The 18,308-nt window shown below is 55.8% G+C and overlaps 2 protein-coding genes across 4 annotated transcripts in view; one reads left to right on the forward strand and one right to left on the reverse strand.

Annotated features, from left to right (window-relative positions):
- The first annotated feature begins 3,573 nt into the window (after nt 1–3,573).
- LOC122370080 (zinc finger protein 316-like) lies at nt 3,574–6,874 on the forward strand. The gene has a single exon (XM_043345343.1). The coding sequence runs from the start codon at nt 3,705–3,707 to the stop codon at nt 6,327–6,329; it is 2,625 nt and encodes an 874-aa protein (XP_043201278.1). The 5' UTR covers nt 3,574–3,704; the 3' UTR covers nt 6,330–6,874.
- A 988-nt stretch (nt 6,875–7,862) lies between these two features.
- The window catches only part of LOC122370072 (protein rhomboid-like), a 34,298-nt gene continuing 23,852 nt past the window's right edge, over nt 7,863–18,308 (reverse strand). For all 3 annotated transcript variants that reach the window (XM_043345334.1, XM_043345335.1, XM_043345333.1), the window contains exons 4-6: nt 12,587–12,753; nt 9,445–9,664; nt 7,863–9,116 (exon numbers count right to left, since the gene is read on the reverse strand). In XM_043345334.1, coding sequence (XP_043201269.1) covers nt 8,805–9,116; nt 9,445–9,664; nt 12,587–12,753 — 699 coding nt within the window. In that variant the 3' untranslated portion in view covers nt 7,863–8,804. The remainder of the gene's footprint in view (nt 9,117–9,444; nt 9,665–12,586; nt 12,754–18,308) is intronic.

The raw sequence follows: 18,308 nt of genomic DNA on the forward strand, positions 1-18,308 counted from the left end.
GTTTGTCCAGTCAGCGGCTGAGTGCTATGCGTAGCGTTTTACGCTATTTTAAGGTAAATTCTATCTGCTAATGTAGGAGCAGCTTCTTGTTTTAGCTGTGAATGGATTCTTTATGCTTAGTTCTAGTATTATCTTCCGCATGTCTGTCCTTTTCCATTTTAACAAGCAGCTTCGCGCGCGGTGTATCAAGTCACCATTTAGAAATAAATAACTACATTTCGTTGTGAGTTTGAGCGGGAGAAAAGGCTGCCTTGAAAAAGCTGTGACCTCTGCTGGTGGCGTAACGTGGGCCCATGGAACACGTCGCATGAAGAAAACGTTGATCCGTGCTATCTGCAGGCTGCAGCCATAACTGAAAAGGTCGCCGAGAATATTGCCTTCAGTTTGTGAGACAATATGGAGGCTCGGATGTCGCAACTCATTGTGCTGTGTAAGGCAGCGACTGACTGACTAGGTAATGGTCGGTTTGTTTTTCGACACTACACTGCACTCGTGCGGCTGGAAGTGACTAGGTGAGTTGGGTAGCATTGCCATAAAATTTTGACATTGAATAGCGAATTAAAAGTAATAATTATTGATCTATCGGCTCAAGACATGTTTTGTAGCAGTCATTTGTTCAGGAATCAATTGACATGTGCAAATATTGCGATTCTTATGTCAGATAGACTGGCTGTTTGTTATTTTGTGAGTATAGTTTCAATTAGCTGCGGTGTTCCCGTATTTCTCAGCACATTTGTATCAGTCGCGCAACTTTCGCCCTAGACGTGCTAGAAAACAAAAATATTATTCGGGTTGCAAGTGACAGTAAGGTCATGGATTAGGTATTCCTGGATCGGACACTCCGCCGATTTTCCGACCACCCGGCGGCGGCGGCGGATTTCGCGACGGCGAGGGCGCTGGCGTCATTTTAGCATTGCGGGCTATGGGCGGAGCGTGTCTTTTTGTATACTTTTGTCGTTTATTACTTACTTATAACCGATTTTCATGAAAATTTTTGTGAACCAGGTAGAACAGGAATCGAGGAATGTCATGGAAATATTCTTTTCCCAGTTTTGATTTAAGAAGTTGCTTAAATTCTGCTGACAAATGAGGGTTCGTGATTACAGCCGAAGAGCCAATGTTGGAATAAAGTTAAGTTTTATGCGATATCATGAAAATAAGTTGATATTGTATTAAATCATCAATAAGAACTTGTTTGACTGCCGAGGAACGATGATATTTGATGATAAATTGCATCGGCAAATCAAGAATACCGGCTCAGTTTATGGGCATCAGGTAATGATTCCGTATGCGATAGTGACTAAATGGAGCCATAATAATTATGAGAAAGGACTAAAAATTATGTTTAAAGTGTCTGAAATGGTGTCTTATGAGCTAAAGTTCGCTAATTTCGCCCTCCATTACCGCGTTTTTAGCACGCAAGCCGGTGCGGCGGCCGCCGGCGCACTCGCCGCCGATGTTTCGGAGCTCCGCCACCAGGGCGGCCGCTTGGTCGCCGGCGCTAGTGTTGGGGAATAGGGAGTGTCCTATCCAGGAATACTTCATCCATGGTAAGGTCATAAGGTGACTACATACAGCAGCCTTGCATACAGCGTAGGTAACACATGCAAAGATAAATTTTTATCATTTTGTGCATTGTAAAACCACTGTGCTGTTGTTCATAGCTATCCTTTTGCCTATACATATACGGCCTTGCTTTTGCGGACGATTGATGGGTCTGATAATGCAACACGGATATATGCGGTCTGCTTTTCTTATTTGACATTTAACATGCATTTTATTTTACCCTTTTTTGAGTTCTAAATGTTTTTTTGTTGTAACGTTGGCGGTACACATGGAGGTCCCCGCTTCAAAATTAGTTAATCCCTATAATATAGACATCATTCTATAGAGAAACTCATGTTTAGTAAGAATAATGTGGTTTCCAGTTATCTGATCGATAATTTTAAGACCAAAAGCTAACTAATCGTATTCTTACCACGATCTCGGTGGAGCCGCACGACGGTCTGTTGTCAACATTTGTCAATTGTTGTTAAATACCATTACGCAGAAATGTAGTATCTTCATAAAACCCAACACACTAGGGGAACTGTGGGAAACCGGGGTTTTGGGTGGGGGGGGGGGGGGAACTATTTTTATGAAAAAGTGATAGATATACACAAATAATTTTGGAATTACGGTTCTGTATTTTTAATTTTTAATAGAAGAGAATTCGGTAATTTTCTTTTTCGGTAAAGCGCCTCACGAGATGCGCCAGATCTGTCGACGAATGATAGCGACTTTTCTGAAAAAGTCTTCAGAAATGTTTCGTTCGTAAATATTTTCGTTCGTGCATTTTCTTTATTTTCGTTTTTTGGTCCGTGCATTTTTTTGTCTGTACATATTTTCATTCTTCGTCCAACATTTCTTCGCCTGTACTGTACATGTTTTCGTCTGTGGCCAACTCGTGGCGAAGCAGTGCAGTGCCGAAGGCAATGCCTTAGGAGAGATTACAGGCAATAGTAAATCAAATATTTTTAGGTTAAATGGTTATGTATCTGGCTTCAGGCCGAAGGCCTGAAGCCTGATGCATGACCACTTAACCTGAAAATATTTGATTTACTATTGCCTGCAATCTATTCCTGCAAGTAACTATTTCCTTATCCGGTAGGCAAAAATCAGTAGGTTAGGTTAGGTTAGGTTAGGTTAGGTTAGGATTCCCGGTAGGCAAGAATCAGTAGGTTAGGTTAGGTTAGGTTAGGTTAGGTTAGGTTTCTTAATGCCTGGTAGGCAAAAATCAGTAGGTTAGGTTAGGTTAGGTTAGGTTAGGTTAGGTTAGGTTAGGATTCCCGGTAGGCAAGAATCAGTAGGTTAGGTTAGGTTAGGTTAGGTTAGGTTAGGTTTCTTAATGCCTGGTAGGCAAAAATCAGTAGGTTAGGTTAGGTTAGGTTAGGTTAGGTTAGGTTAGGTTAGGATTCCCGGTAGGCAAGAATCAGTAGGTTAGGTTAGGTTAGGTTAGGTTAGGTTTCTTTATGCCTGGTAGGCAAAATCAGTAGGTTAGGTTAGGTTTCTAAGCTCGGTAGGCAAAAATCAGTAGGTTAGGTTAGGTTAGGTTAGGTTAGGTTAGGTTAGGTTAGGACACCTCTTTGAATTTCATCGAGTAATAATCGCTTTTCTCAAATTTAAAGTTGTCCGCGCTTTAGACATAACAATTTGAGAACCTTGGTATTGTTTGTCATTTCTGGCTGCGATAAAAAATTGTGCACGCGAAACGCATCTGATATTTTTGCAGCCTTGATTGTTTATAAATTGTGTTCATCCGCCGTAACCAGCATGGCGTCAGCGTCGGTTGCGAGGGGTGAGGTATGTGGTGTTTTGGGGTCAATTTTGCCAGCTTTAAATGGTAAGCTGTTGCATTTTACTGGCAGGGAATGTTAGATAGTTGGATTATAGCATGTTGTGATACTAATTGGATTCATATAATTAAAACGAAAACGCTTGGGGACCTCCGTGTTTCCGACCCTAACGTTTAATAATTCATATCAACCTTGAGTATACTTTATTGACAGAGCTGACAATTTGTTTCAGACTTTTTGCTGCGTCCAGATAAAACTGATCTTCTCAATGTTCTGCCTGGACTGGAAGTAATGATGAGCTGTGAATGCTGACTTCCTGCTCATATCTCACTTACTGCTTCTACTTTCTTTTCCTATTGATCATTAATCATGGCCACCCTGGACGCTACTGCCAGCAGTCCCAGTGCCACCAATGGTGACCCAGCCGTCAGAGTGGAGCCCATGGCCGTGGTTGAGGTTCAGTCAGAAGAGAGCCCTGCAGAAGCTGAGTGTGTAGGGTTGGGAACCCTGGAGGCCGAGAATACAGTGGTGGTTGAGCTGATTAAGCCAGATCCTGACACAGTGGAAGTATCAGAGTGTGATGGCGTCACAACAGTGGCTCACTGTGACCAAGTGATGACAGATCGGAAGTCAGCAGAGATGACCAGTGCAGGCCTTGAGGGTGGTGACCTTCCATCAGCATCGCCATCACCGCCAGTGGCATCACCATTGACTCCTCCGCCTCCGCCGCCAGAGGAAGAGGACGTGAAGCAGGAACAACAGGAGCTGCTGTCAGAACAGGAGAGTAAGACATCGCAGCAGCAGCTGTTAGAGCATGAGCAAACAGAGGCGGCTCCGCAGCCGATGGACACCACTGAGGCGTCTGACGGCGCCCCGCCGGCCCCGGACGCCGCCGCCGCCGGCCGAACAGTCCATGTTCTGGTGTCTGACTCGGTGGCCTGGATGCGGCCGGCGGGCGAGTCGGCCGCCTCTGAGTCCCCGGCCGTCTGTGACGTCACGGCGGTGGTGACTCCGACCGGCTCGGCTCGCCGGAAGGCGTCCGGAGTCGCCCCGAGGAGGGTGCCGCAGGAGGTCCAGCCGGTCCAGCGGCTCGTCACGGAGAAGTGGCCGCGCAGGGGCCGCGGCGGCGGCGTCTCCCGGGCCTCCCGCGTGTCGGTGATCTCCTCACTGCCCGCCGCCGGCGCTGAGGCGGCCGGCAGGCGGTCGGCGCCGCCGGCCGCGGCCGCCGCGGCGCCGCCGCCGCTGCCGTTCGACTGTGACGCCTGTCGGACCCGGTTCAGCGACCGGATCTCGCTGGCGGTCCACTGCCGCGAGCACGGCGGCGCGCCGGCCGAGCCGTGCTCCCGCTGCGGCCGGCTGCTGGCCGCCCCGCTGGACCGGGCGCGCCACGAGCGGCGGCACCGCGCCGCGCGGCAGGACGGCGCCCCGGCCACCCGCCGGAGGGCTGCACAGACCGCCGCCAGTCCGGCCACTCCGACCCGCCTCCTGCCCCAGCGGAGAGGCCGCGAGCCGACCCGCTGCGGCAGCTGCGGCGAGCGGTTCCGAGCGCGCGAGCTGCGCGAACACTTCGCGCCGCACCCGCGCACGGGCTTCTACCGGTGCACGGGGTGTTACGACGCGTTTGCGCAGCAGTGCCAGCTGGAGCGGCACATCTGTACCGGCGAGGCGCAGCGGCGGCCGCCGGAGGCCACTCCGCCGGCCGCCCGGACCCGGAACGCCGGGCTGAGGCGGGGGCGGGAGCCGTCTGAGGAACCTGAAGAGGAAGAGGTAGTGTTTGTGGAGGAGGAGAGCGGAGACGTGTCTGCACCGCCCCCAGCCGTAGCAGTGCAGAAAACTGCTGACAGGGAAGGGCGACTCGCCGCTGAGAAACCCAGCAACGCTACCAACGGTGAAAAGGTGACAGTCGAAACGGAGGCTGAAGCAGTTGAAGAAGGTGATGACCACGCAGATGAGGAAGAGGCTTACGAAGACGGAGCGGAGGATGGCACTGAAGAGGATGATCCCAGTGACGGCGGCGGCAGCGGGGGTGACGGCGACAGCCACGAGTGCTCCGAGTGCGGCCAGCGGTTTGCCTCGGCGCGGAACCTGTCTCGACACGCGCGCACCCACTCGAACCGCCCGCAGCTGTCCTGCGAGGTGTGTGAGCGCGCCTACTCACGGCTGGACGCGTTGGTACGACACAGCGTGGACGCCCACGAGCAGGCGCGTCAGTTTCCCTGCCCGCGGTGTCGCTGGAAGTTCCCCCAGCGGCGGATACTCGAGTACCACCTCAAAGCCCACGACCGGGAGGGCAGGCCGGCCGGCCGCGGGCCGGGCCGCCGGCCCAGACCCTTCCGCTGCAAGGCCTGCAAGCGTTCCTTCATGGAAGCCTCGCAGCTGGAGGAGCACGAGTGTCGGGCCGACCGCTCCGGCGAGCCGGGATACATCTGCGACATCTGTGGGAAGACCATCAAGACCAAGATGTGGCTGAGCCGCCACCGGCTGCTGCACGGCGACCAGCGGCCGGCAAAGTGCGAGACCTGCGGCCAAGGCTTCATCGACGACAAGGCGCTGGCCAAACACGTCAAAACGCACACCGACGGTCGCCGCTTCCTGTGTGATACCTGCGGGAAGGGATTCGCGCTCAAAGTCACCTTACAGATCCACTCCCGCACCCACACCGGCGAGCGGCCGTTCGCCTGCGAGACGTGCGGCAAGCGCTTCTCTACGCGCACCCAGCTGTTCCACCACTCCAAGATCCACTCTGGCGAGAAGCCGTACGTGTGTACCGTCTGCCAGCGCGGGTTTCGACAGTCGCACCACCTGAAGACGCATATGAAGATCCACGCGGACCGGCCGGAGCGGCACATTAGGGAGGCTCGGAACGCGCGGGCTATGGGTGTGGCTGTCAGTGAGGAGCCGGTGCTGGAGGGACCCCCGGGGACTACTGTGCTGGCGCAACTGACTGAGGAGGGGAGGCCGCTGCCGGAGACTCTTTGTGACAGCGAGGGGTGAGCGCGCGGAAAGGCGAGATACGCCTCGGGGAAAGGTGATTAGTGATTACTTCAGTGAATAGTGAGAACCAGTGACCGTGCCAGTGAGGAGAGAGATCTGTGAGAGGACTGGTGTCTCACGAGAGGACGCAACAGACTTCGAGACCTGTGGCTAAAGACTGCTTTACCTGACTTGTGGTGAGTAGTCCAGAACCAGTTTATCGTGATTTACACAGCGTATATTGGTCGATGTATGGAGCCATCGGAAGTTTCTCAATATTATTTGTTCTAGGACTAGGCTTAAAGACTTATTTTGGGAGGAGGTAATCGTTGATAAGTTTGAATTCTTAGCCTTGGAGCCGTGAGCTTCGTTTTGGCTGTGTTACCTGTGCAAGATACGCATTGTTTTCAATACTGCTTCAGACGATTCATTTTGGCCGCGGTGCGTGCAACTGAACACATGACGTGCCCGCAGTCTGATCATTTTCTATTCGATCAGCGTCTGCTTTTGTAGACGAAATTGGCGTGAGATCAGTGCACTAACTTTCTCGCTCTAGTACTGCCAAGTTGAAACGGATGCCACGTTTCATTCACATTCTGAAACTTTATGTCACGTTTCGGAGCCGCAGTTTGAAAATGTGTACCGAGTCTCTTTGTTTGATCATTGCACACGAGCTGGGGTGTAAATTGCGCTTGGGATTACATGCCTGACAAAACTCCTTGTTCGCGATAGCTTACTCTTTTCTGTCTGGTTGGACTATGCCTGCAAGTTCAGGGAGCATCGAAACGAGCGTCAGTTACGTTGCGAATTACACCAGTGTTTCTTCGAATTGATGTTTGCTAGATATCAACGTTTATCCTCTTTGGATGCTGACAATTAGCCTCTATCTCCTTCGCCCATCGGAATTTTTCCTTTAATCCACATTGTTCCAAATCTTGTTATCTTTAGGCTAGCTACAGGAGTACCTTAAAACATTGGTCAAGATCTGCTGCCACAACTCGTTCTAGCATGGAGAATCTGGAAATATTGTGTATTGCGCTTTGTTTCAACAGTTACAGTATCTGAGCCCACGCGGGGCCATTGCGAGGTAGTGTAAGTGAAGTGCTGTATTTGTTCATGTTCGCCGCACGGCACGCGGTCTGCCCCAGCCGTCGCGGAATATGTCGACATTTGTCTGTGTACAAGCTGTTTACACCAGTTATTCCTTGCTTTGGTGCCGTGACCCGGGTGCACATATGCCGGCCATTTCTGACGACATTTACAGACATTTCTGGGTGAGGAGCGCGCCCTGTTTATGTTTCTGTGCCCCTGATGATGTGTGCGCGTTTCGGTGCTCCGTGGGAGCTTTGCCGGGCAATGGGCATCATGGTAGCTCTGCTGGCGCTGAGCTTATTCGTATCGCACATGGGATTTTGTGATGTATTGCTATCCAATGTGAGCTAAAACCGTTCTAATACAGCCTGATGTGTACTTTCGGTCTGCGGTGATGGATTGTTAAATCCGGTACTAACTACTCCAGTTTTACTTGGTCGTTTCCACCAAACGCCCTGATAAGTGCATCCACTATATATTATCAGTATCAACACACACTTAGTACACGCGCTCATTGGAAGGTGCGCGGGCCGCCGTGCCCCCAGTGACGTCATCTGACGTCACTGGGGGACCCGCGCCGCCCCGATATGTCAGCTGGTCCCGGCGGGGCCGCGGCCGCCCCCCCCCCCCCCAACACACCGAGTATACAGTCGCGCCCGGTATACAGTGTGCACACCCGGACCCCGCGCAGAGGCGGACGCTGTAAGGCTTATTGGTTGAGTAAGAGCGACTAGCCTCTGCGCAGGGCCCTCGTGCTGACTAGAAAAGGCCTCCAAGACGGAAGCGATGGAACTATTGCGCGAGCGCAGAACTCCACCAAAAATGTTAATAAACGGAACAACGCGGACGGGCACTGGCAGATGACGTTATACATAAACACGGTGACGTCACTGAATAGGTGACGCCACCTCTCGCACGAGTTATCGGCCCGAGGCGTAAATGCAGCGGGCGCGACAGGCAGCGCCCCTGGCGGCCGCCTGGGGAACTGCACTGCCGGCGCCGGGAATGGGTCGTGGACGGTATGACGGCAGAGTGACGTCACACGTATAAACGTGACGTCACGGAACACTGAACGGTCACACAGATTCACGCCTGTTCCTCGTCACACCTCAGCACTCGCGCCGGGCTCACACCGATACAGAAATGTGCCTAAAGGATTGTCTACTACACAATAACACAGACCCAAATGTTTCCTCTTTGGTACATGGGCACGGCTCAGATATTGCCGATTCTGGCGCACCTGGGGCGGCCGGGACGAACCTGACGCACCCTCCCCTCCCTCCGCGGCGCTCGCCACCTTACATCACAACCGATCTGACTTGGTCGCCCCTCCCCTCCCCTCCCCCGTCCAGTGCCGATACACATATCACAGCGACTCCCCTCCCCGCCCCTCCCCACGCCCCCTCACACGATCCGCTCATCCAGCGGCGTGTGCATGATGTTGAAGATGACGGCGAACATGGTGCAGGCCAGGTAGGTGCCCAGCGCCAGCCACCAGACCAGCTGCTCGTGCAGCTTCTGCTGGAAGTTTTTCAGCACCACCAGGCCCAGGGTGAGGCCGGCCGCGGCGCCCGCCAGGTGGGCCACATAGCTGACCGCCGGCTCCACAGCCGGCAGCGGCGAGAAACGGTGGTAGATGGCGAAACCGACGTCAAAGCTCGCGATCAGAAACACGATCAGAAGGCGGAAGATGCCGAACTCCATGTTGTGGTAGTTCTGGAAACGGAGCACAGGTGGCGTTAGTGTCACGCAAGAGAAGCATTCAGACTAGGTGGCGCTAGTGTCGGATCAGAATGTGAGCATTACAAGCGCACCAGAAATGCTTTGGATAACGACGAAAACATTCCGTGTTCCACTGAAGCTTGTAAGAACAAACGAAGAAGTAAAGGGGAAATCTACTTCGTTCTTCAAAGCTCGAGGCCATTAGAGATCTTGGTGTTCAGTACTGAGCTACGTGTGATCTTGAGTACGATTGAGAGTAAAACGCTGAATGTATGGTTCCAGAAATGTTTTCAAAAGATGAACAAAATCAATCCTTACTCACCAGGAGCACATTGGCGATATGAGCGGCCAGCAAGGCGTACACTCCCCCGGAGGCGCCGACCAGGTACACCTGGCGGCCGGCGTCGCAAACAGAGGTTCCCAGACTGCCCGCCAGGACGCCGGCCATGTAGACTGTCAGCACGCGGCAGGAGCCGTGGACCATCTCCAGCGGCAGGCCGACCACCAGCTGCACCAGCAGGTTGAAGATCAGGTGCCACCAGCTGCGGAAGGAGAGGAGGACGTCAGCACTGCGAGACGAGATGCTCCAGATGAACTCGAGCTACAAAATACTATTTATATACACTGTGCAAAATACGAACTGAGCCAATCACACACAACCACAAGTAAGCACTAATAAGTGACGTAGCAAATACGCGAAATAGCATTATCTATGACACGGTGGTAAGCGCGATTAAAAATGGAAAGGCCAGCGATTGAGGAGATGCCAAGCGCACGACGCCTTCCCTCGAATACTACGTTACCAATTAACGGATTACCAAAACCAACATCCCCTCACAAAACCCATAAAAAGCGCCCGTAAAGCCAATCATCCCTCAAAAGGCCCGTATCTCTGGGTCGCGCTCTGTTCACAATAGCACCTCCCACGGGCCCGTTTCCCTCCGTGAGTCCTTCTGGGCCTGTCAGATTAGCGCGGATCAATTAGGAAACTGCGGCGCGTCAGAAATGCCTCAGTCACCTGCGCTGTCGATATTTTCGTGTCCGCCCATCCTGGGGACGGATTAGAGCGCGGCCAGTTGGCCCGACCGCGCATACAATCCCCACTGGCATTTACCCGAGCCGGGAAACTGTGTGAAAAGAGACGGCAATCGACAGGGGCGCCGGCGCCGGCCTGAGAGATGGGATAATGAGCCTTGGTGGCGTCCTAATCCGCCGTTAGTGATCGCCAGAGCTGAGCTGATGTCGCCGCTGTCCGGCACGATCGGAGAGAGAGAGAGAGAGAGAGAGAGAGAGAGAGAGAGAGAGAGAGAGAGAGAGAGAGAGAGAGAGAGAGAGAGAGGCGGCGTCTCCTCTCAATCTCTATCCTGTTCTGTCCCTTCTGACCTGACCTGCCCGCCGTATCCTGTCGCGCTCCACCCCGCCCCTCCCCTCCCCTCCCAAATCCGTCCCCCGAGACAGGTTGCTGCGCGCAGCCGATCGGCTGCGCTCTTGGGTAGGCGTCGACGCCTACCCAAGAATGCAGTAGGGCGGGGGCAGGGGCGGGGACGGGGGCGGGGGCGGGGGCCAGGTTCCCACCCGCTCGCCCAGGAAGGGTCAGCTCGCCGCAATATTTCGCCGTCAATGAAGTGATTGGCGCACGGTGGCGGGGCGGACTGCCGATGAAATGAAACGGACATGTGGGCGGCGACAGAGCCAACTGTGATTGATGCATCGAGTGTCGAGGTAGGGGTGGCATTTAGCTGTTAGATTTTCCTCATAGCGTTCCGATGTATCACCAGTTTTGATCAGAGATGTCCTGACCGCCAAGATTGCTTCTCCAATCACCGTATCATCTAACCAGCGGACAGTTCTTCCGGGTTCGACACATCGACCACACAAATCAATCGGCTATCGACCACCGGCGTCGACCATCGACCATCCGTCGACCATCCGACCATTCGACCCCCCACCCTGAACAGTGAACAGTCTCGGCCCCGGCCGCCGCCGATCCGATCGTCTCATCGCGGGCGACACGGCGTTCCGGCAGCGCTGCACTGCAGGCCGACATTGCAAGGCAGCCGCGGCGGCGGCAAGGCCGACGTGCACGGTGCAGGGATTGCAGCCGTACAATGCCCCTGTTTGGGCGCACAACACACCGGAGCCGCACCGAGGGGGCAGAGGGGGGGGGGGGGGCGAAGATGCACACTGAATCGTGCCGCGGTGTGCCGAGCGGCGGCGTAGATCACCATCCCTCCCCGCTCCCACGCCCCCCCCCCACCGCGACCCTGTCCGCGAGTTTTTCCATTCGCGCCGCGTTCCACGGGTCGACCGGTGACATTTGCGGACACTTGCGGACAGCGAGGGCACGCCACAATGTCCGCGCGGACAGCGACAATTGCGGCGCCGCTGTGGTCGAGTGTGGCGAGCGCGGCGCGCCGAGCTGCCGAGACAATCGCTGAGGCAACCGCGGGGACAATTGCGGAGGCAACCGCGGGGACGACGGCGAAAAGTCATGCCGTCATGGCGTGAGATAGTGACATTTCTGAATAACAGACGGGACGACAGATTTATGAGCCTACTGGCGCTCAGGCAGCGCACTCGCAGACTGGTGAGCTTCGTGTTGAGAATGAGAAAGCGGCATTTTGTGTCAGAGCTTCACCATGCCAAAATGTCAAAAAAGCTCTATATTGAAGCCTCCCAAAAGCAGTTATACTCTCTGGCCCAGCGCAGTTTGTCGTCCGGAGTTTTCAGTCCTGTCCTGTCCCGGCAGCTCATGTCGATAAACCCGGACAGGTCGCCACTCGGCAGCACTCAGCAGCCATGCCGAGCAGCGCTTCTCTCCGAAGCTGACACCGCACGCCGCTCAGCCCCGTAATCCGCTCAGTTCCGCACAGTTCCGCACAGCTCCGCGCGGTCGGACCGCGGCCGTCCACCGTCCACGATCGACAGAACACCTGCGCTGAATTTCTCCCGCGCAGTCCTCCCACGCGCCACCCCTCCCCCCCCAAAGTCGTACATCATGCTCCATTTGGCGCTCACTTGTCCGGGACGTCTCTAAAGTGGTCACCAGACGTCTCAGAAAGACGGTACGGACGGTTTCTAGTGATTTATGGCCATGGCCCGCGGCGGTTTTACAGCTAAAAATTGAGGTTGGCGGTTCAAATCCGGGGACGTGCGCGGTATTTACGTCAAGGTCGGTCACGTTGTGGTCATTAGCCGGTGGTCAGTGGTCAGTGGCCGAGCTGGTTCCTGGTTCGTCTGTGCACATTTATCCTGCTGCGATGGATAGCCCAGGCAGCGAGGGCTGACAATAAGTCAACGTTCGCCTTTGAATTACGACAAATAACCGCGTTGTCCAAATGCGAACTATGCTACACCAACATCCCGTGTATTGTCCACAAGTCCCGCAGAGGTGCGTTTACACCATCTCGCATCGTTTACACCGTATATTGGTGTTTACACCGTATATCAGCGTTTACACCCACCTGGCGTGTAGCACCATATAGGTGAAGAAGCGCCAGAGTTGCCAGCGCCGGTCGGGCCGGTACAGCAGCACAGAGTCGATCGGCACCGGCGACACGGACGTAGGCACGCCGCCGTGCTCGGCCACGTCCTCCGCCCCCGTCACCGTGTAGTAGATGAAGAAACCCAGCTGTGAACGCAGGACGCGCGCCGTCAGTCATCGGAGGGGCACGGGTTCGATTCCTGAGCTCAACGATGTTTTATTTCGCCCGTCTTTTATGGAGGGGGATGATCGTTAGTGGTTCGTTCCATACAATTATCACGTGTCTTATTGGCGCAGTTTTTCACGGGTCATGTGACTGTTTGTAAAACATGAGACTATTTACCACCCCGTTCTGTTTTGCAAACGCTCATTAACGTCTCATTGCAACAAAGAATACTGCAATGCACGATCCCCAACACAGGCACCCACGATCTCTCCCAGCGCGCCGGCGCATATTTCACACAGTCGCTGCGCGGACGGGTTACACAGCGCGGCGCCGCGCGGGTAGGTATAGGTATGCCGGAATGCGGCGGCGGCCGAACCGGGCCCGACTGATAAAATTGAGGCAGGCCCGGCGCTGCATTACCAGTCGGTGGGTCCGAGCCGCGCGGGCCCAGATCACCGGACAGATACGGCCCTCGGCGACGGACAAAGGCCGATCAAAGGACCACAGAGAGCCCGCACAGTGGTGGGAGTTCAGTGCCAACAATGGACTCCACACCGGCGACGACAGCGGAGCAGGCGTCATCAAAAGCCACCGAACACGCCACGGGCTTAGCGCAGGGCGGTGACGCCTGAGCCGAAAAGCTTCCGAACATGAATAAGGAGTTTATGAGCGATTCGACGGAAGATGCTTCTGAGAATAGGCTCATCAATGTTACCAAAATATCGCCGATGTTGTTTTATGGTTGGTTTGGTCACGATGGTTGCCACAATCCAGTCTGATCTCAGTTTGGTGTCGTGCTCGATTCGTATCGTCTCATTGTGACCGGATTGGCGCCAGGACGTTGAACTAACAACGGTCATTGCAAAGGAATTTTACAGGAAACGTTCGTCCGTAAACAAAGATCATATCCACTAAACAATACCAAAATCTTATAAAAAAATATTGTAAATTGTAATGGCTCACGAAGATGCCGTTAAAAACGTTATAAAAGACGTTAAAACAAGGCGAAATGAAATCAAGGTAAGAATATATTGCTTTTTGACGACAATCACGTAACCCAGGAGCAGGCCAGCGCACCCATAAGGGCCTCCCGCCCCCCCCCCCCGGCGAGAGCGGCCGTACGGCGGGGTCGCGCGGGTCAGCGCAGCGAGCCCTGACCGGCCGACCTGCCCGGCACAGGCGGCATTCTCTGTGGTTTTTGTCCGCTCGGTCGAGCGCAGTCGCTGAATAGGGATCAACGCCGCTCGAAAGCAGCCGATCACAAAAACAACGCCGCCGGTGGTCGCAGCTCTGTCACGTGACCCGGCGAGGTCACCACCGGGTGGGTCACGTGGTCAGGACCCGGCGGTGGATCCACCGTATCGAGATGGAAATTCAATGCGCTTTAATGTGATATCGCTTTAGTCGAACGTGAAAAGCTTGGGTTAGCTACAAATAGTCTTATTGTTCCAATAACTTCCACGCTTACACTGTGTAATATTTTATCAACAAATGACGCCCTCGCCCTCTAAACCATATTGAGCAATGACCAATGATCACAACTGCTCTAAGTAATTGCTGATTATGCAAAGGAAGGCCAGGAATGAAGAAAGCGTTCGGTTTTTGCGGCAGTTGATCCTGGCCTGTCAGCGCCCCGTAGAGATCCTCTCCCCTCCCCTCCCTCCCCCTGGAACTGGTATGTGAGCCCAGCCCGAGTCTACCTCTGCGCATAACACGTCCAGCGCATGCCGCGGCATATCACCGACATCGAATGACTGGGCACTTTGTATGGACCAGAACACTATCGAGCATTGGTGCAGGCTTCCATAAAAACACCCCGTGCACCAGCCCTCCGCTGATTGCAATCGGCGGACGAATTCGTCGTAAAGTCAAAATGTAGCAACAATCAGTGCCATGCTCGTTCGTGCATCGCCTCCCACTGTTATGGTCGAATGATGGAAACTTTTATCACATGCGGCCGGTTACTCATCGCAGCGTCACAGGTTCCAGCATGAATCCCGGACGTGGTTTCGACAAAAGTCGGTTACTTCCTCTGTGACTCAGAGTCGAGTCATGTGTCCTGGCTCCAGAACTCCCGACTCGAGCAGACTGAGAGAGAGAGAGAGAGAGAGAGAGAGAGAGAGAGAGAGAGAGAGAGAGAGAGAGAGAGAGAGAGAGAGAGAGAGAGAGAGAGAGAGAGAGAGAGAGAGAGAGAGAGAGCACGGGAGCGGAGAGAGGGATGGGAGCGGGCACGTGCCCGTCCATCCTGCGCCGTCCAACGCACCGGAAAATTGACTACCCGAGGCGGCGTACCCAGCCGAGCGACAAAGCCGCGCTGTGGTAACCGGACGGTTCCTGGAGCAGCTGTCTGCCCTCCCTCCCCCTCCCCCTCCGGTCCTCCAGCGGGCAGCAACAGTAAGGGAAGTACCATCGGACGGCTCAGCGGCGGTCACTCGGACCAACTCATCACCAGACAACGAGAACGTAAACCACCCGAGGGTCGTCGCTCGTCGCCAGTGACATCGACGGGCAATTCCCAACGGCGTGATGAAGCAGTCCACTGAGACGCCCCAGCTCGACACTGCAGCTACTGGCGGTGAATCGGTCTCCAATACGGAAGAATCAGTCTTGTCTGACTCAGAGCTAGAACGGGCGAGAGCGTGCCGATCGACTCCAGCAACTGACGCTCTCTCGAGAAAGCTGCAATATAGGCGGAGGGTTCTGGAGGATGACCGCGCCTGGGACCCGCCGTCAACCGCGCTGTTCCCGTCTGTCACGCCTGTCTGCTGTCTGACAGCGCCCTGTCTGCTGTCTGACAGTGCAGCAGGCATCACACATCTGCCAGAAAATCCCCGACACTGAACGAACACGACGTCAAACATACCAGCGATCTTGTAAATCAGCTGACATCAACCACATCTTGACATGACTGACTCGGTGAATTTTATGGAATCACTTAGCATCAGCTGCCTTCAACTGCAGCTGTGCTTTAAAACTCGCCGCCGGTCTGACGTCATATCTCACAGTGACGTCATTTGACCGAGAGTTGCGTGCGGGGGAGAGGGTCGAACAGACCGGTTGTTCACGGCGTCACTGCTCGTTCAGGCGGTGCCAATCAGAGCAGCACAGTCCGTCGACCGAGCGGGGACCGTGACGGGGGCACGCCCCGGGGAGAGGGGGATAGGGACGGGGGGAGAGGGAGGAGGCAGAGGACCAGGTCGGAGGGTCCGCCGCCAGCTCGGTCCTACGGGTATACGGCCTCACAGTCAACACACGCGACGGACGCGCTGGAATAACCGACACTGGGCAGAGGCCATCCGAGCGAATGATAGTTTCAAATAAAAGGAAATAGCGTTAATTCGTTGAGCTGTCTGGTCATATCAAAGCTCCCCAACGACCCCGGTCACCCCCGTCATTACGAGCGCCACCGGCCTCCGCTTCCTGTTCGGCGCCAATTTCGGCGGGGCGCGGGCGGGCGCGCGCTGCTCCGTGACCCCCCCCCTGCGGCGGGGTGGGGCGGGGGGGGGGGGCCGGATGCCGGGCGGCCGGCTGCGCGGAGCTGACCCCCGCGGCGCCCGGTCAGCCGCGGAGACGCATCCGGCGCGTGCCGGCGCACCTGCCGACGAGCGCGGCGCACCGTGACTGCCACCTGACGCGGCAGCTGGCGCGTGCCGCCGCCGGCGGCCAACGCGGCGCGCTCGGCCGCCGCAGACGCCGCCGGTGGTCGCGGGCGCTTTGAGCCGCACCGCGCCGGCCTCTACAGAGGTCTACCGCCGGGGGGGGGGGGGGCGAACTGCTTCGCTGGGGCTTGAATTACCTTCGCTCGACATCAGCCTTATGCTCAACACCTTTCATTCAAAATTCATAGTGAGTCACCACGAGTCTCCTAATTCCCACGGCAGCCTTCCAAAGTAGGACAAAGGACATCTCCAACCACTATGCCAGTTGAAGGTTCGACCCCGTGAATCACCCGTTCAGAATGCTCGTCTCAGCCACTTCCGATTGGGTTTCCGAGACGGGCTTCCCCCGGCAGTAGCGGCGGTGACTGGAGCGGGCATTCCAGCACCCCCCCCCCCCCCCCCCACCCACAGCCACCGCGCTGTCCACGCGGCGGTCAGTCTGGTAATATAGCGGCCGTAAATAGGGCGGTTTGAGGCCGTATTCCAGGCAGTGTAACTGAGAGCGACTGGGAGCGGCGGCCTGATCTGATCTGATCTACTCCGTCTGCCGGGAGCTCATATCCGCCGCTCTGAGAACACGCGCAGGACAGTGGTTCAGTGAAGGCACGCCGCCCCGCCCGCCCGCGATTCCAGGCTGTGAGAGTCCGTTGCGAGACCGGGCCGCGGCATGGCCTCTGACGCCGTGATGATACTGATCTCTATCCGCGCAGAGGTCGGCCCTTTCACCGGTCCCGCTTCCCTCTCGGCGCCCCAGATCACCCCATCCACCGGGGCCCGCAACCGGCGCGGGGGGCACCGGAGGTCACCGCGCCCCCGCGAGGTCACCAAAGGTCACCGCGCCCCCCTCGAGGTCACCCGAGCCGCCGGGGTCACGGCAGGTCACCCAGAGGTCAGATCCAAGGGGTGGCAGTCGCCGGCAGGGCATATTGTCCGTCGTGATTAAGCATTCATTGGTCGGAGCGCGCGTTCGGCGGCCAATAATTGGCCTATTTCATGCTAGCGGGCGTGACGACAAAGCTGGCGCGGTGGGCGGGCTGCGGCGTGATGCGGCGCGCCGCGCCCCGGGGGGGGGAGGGGGAGAGGGTGAAAAGGTGGCAGCGAAGGGCGCCGTAGGTCACTCTGCCGGGCTTCGAGCAGAGTGCGACTTAGACCAATGTGCCGGGATGTCATGGGCATGTATAACATGTCATGAATGCGGCCTCAGGCGCCACTGACGCCGTTTTGCCTTTTTGGGCTCTGTCGGCGCCTGGTCACCACTCTATCAGTCAGCAGACGACCCTCAGGAGGCCGCCGCTGCGTACCAGTTGGCCAAACTCGGCGCAACTATTCCAGAAATCGTGTCACACTCCATGGATGGGACAAACCCGCTCCTAACGGCGCAGTGCAATCACGATCAGCTATTCAGCAGCTCCATGCCCGGCAGAGCTGCCCCGTGACCCGCTAGGCGCTACAAAAAGCCGGTCGGGAGGAGGGCGTCTGCCGTCAACTCTGCGTGCGCTAAATGTTGCCGCCCCGCCGCACAATGGCGTATGCAAATAGAGCAGCGCGCCAACCCAGCGCACAATGGATCCTCAATGAAGGAGAACGAGCACCGGTCGGGCGGCCCAGCCCTGCAGCCCACTGGAGCCAATTCGACCTCGGAAAGCCCCGAGCAGCCGGCGAAGAGGTCGTTTTGGGCATTGGCTTTTTGTCTGCTCCGACCTAATGCAGTCGCAGTGCACTGTTTGGTCTGCCGTTCAGTTTTAACGGTGCAAGTCGCATTCAGTAGAGGCTCAAAGACTCGGCGGGTGACCTGGAGCAGGGCATCGGCTCAACAATTGGAGCACCAAAACCGATTGGCATTGACGTCATGGCAGCAGCAGACATGACGTCACCGA

This window comes from Amphibalanus amphitrite, unplaced genomic scaffold (genome assembly GCF_019059575.1).
Source record: "Amphibalanus amphitrite isolate SeventyFive unplaced genomic scaffold, NRLGWU_Aamphi_draft 001095F_arrow, whole genome shotgun sequence".
Taxonomy (NCBI): domain Eukaryota; kingdom Metazoa; phylum Arthropoda; class Thecostraca; order Balanomorpha; family Balanidae; genus Amphibalanus; species Amphibalanus amphitrite.

Excerpts from the sequence above, each read along its gene's own strand:
- LOC122370080 (XM_043345343.1), top strand. The coding sequence starts at position 3,705 with ATGGCCACCCTGGACGCTACTGCCAGCAGTCCCAGTGCCACCAATGGT.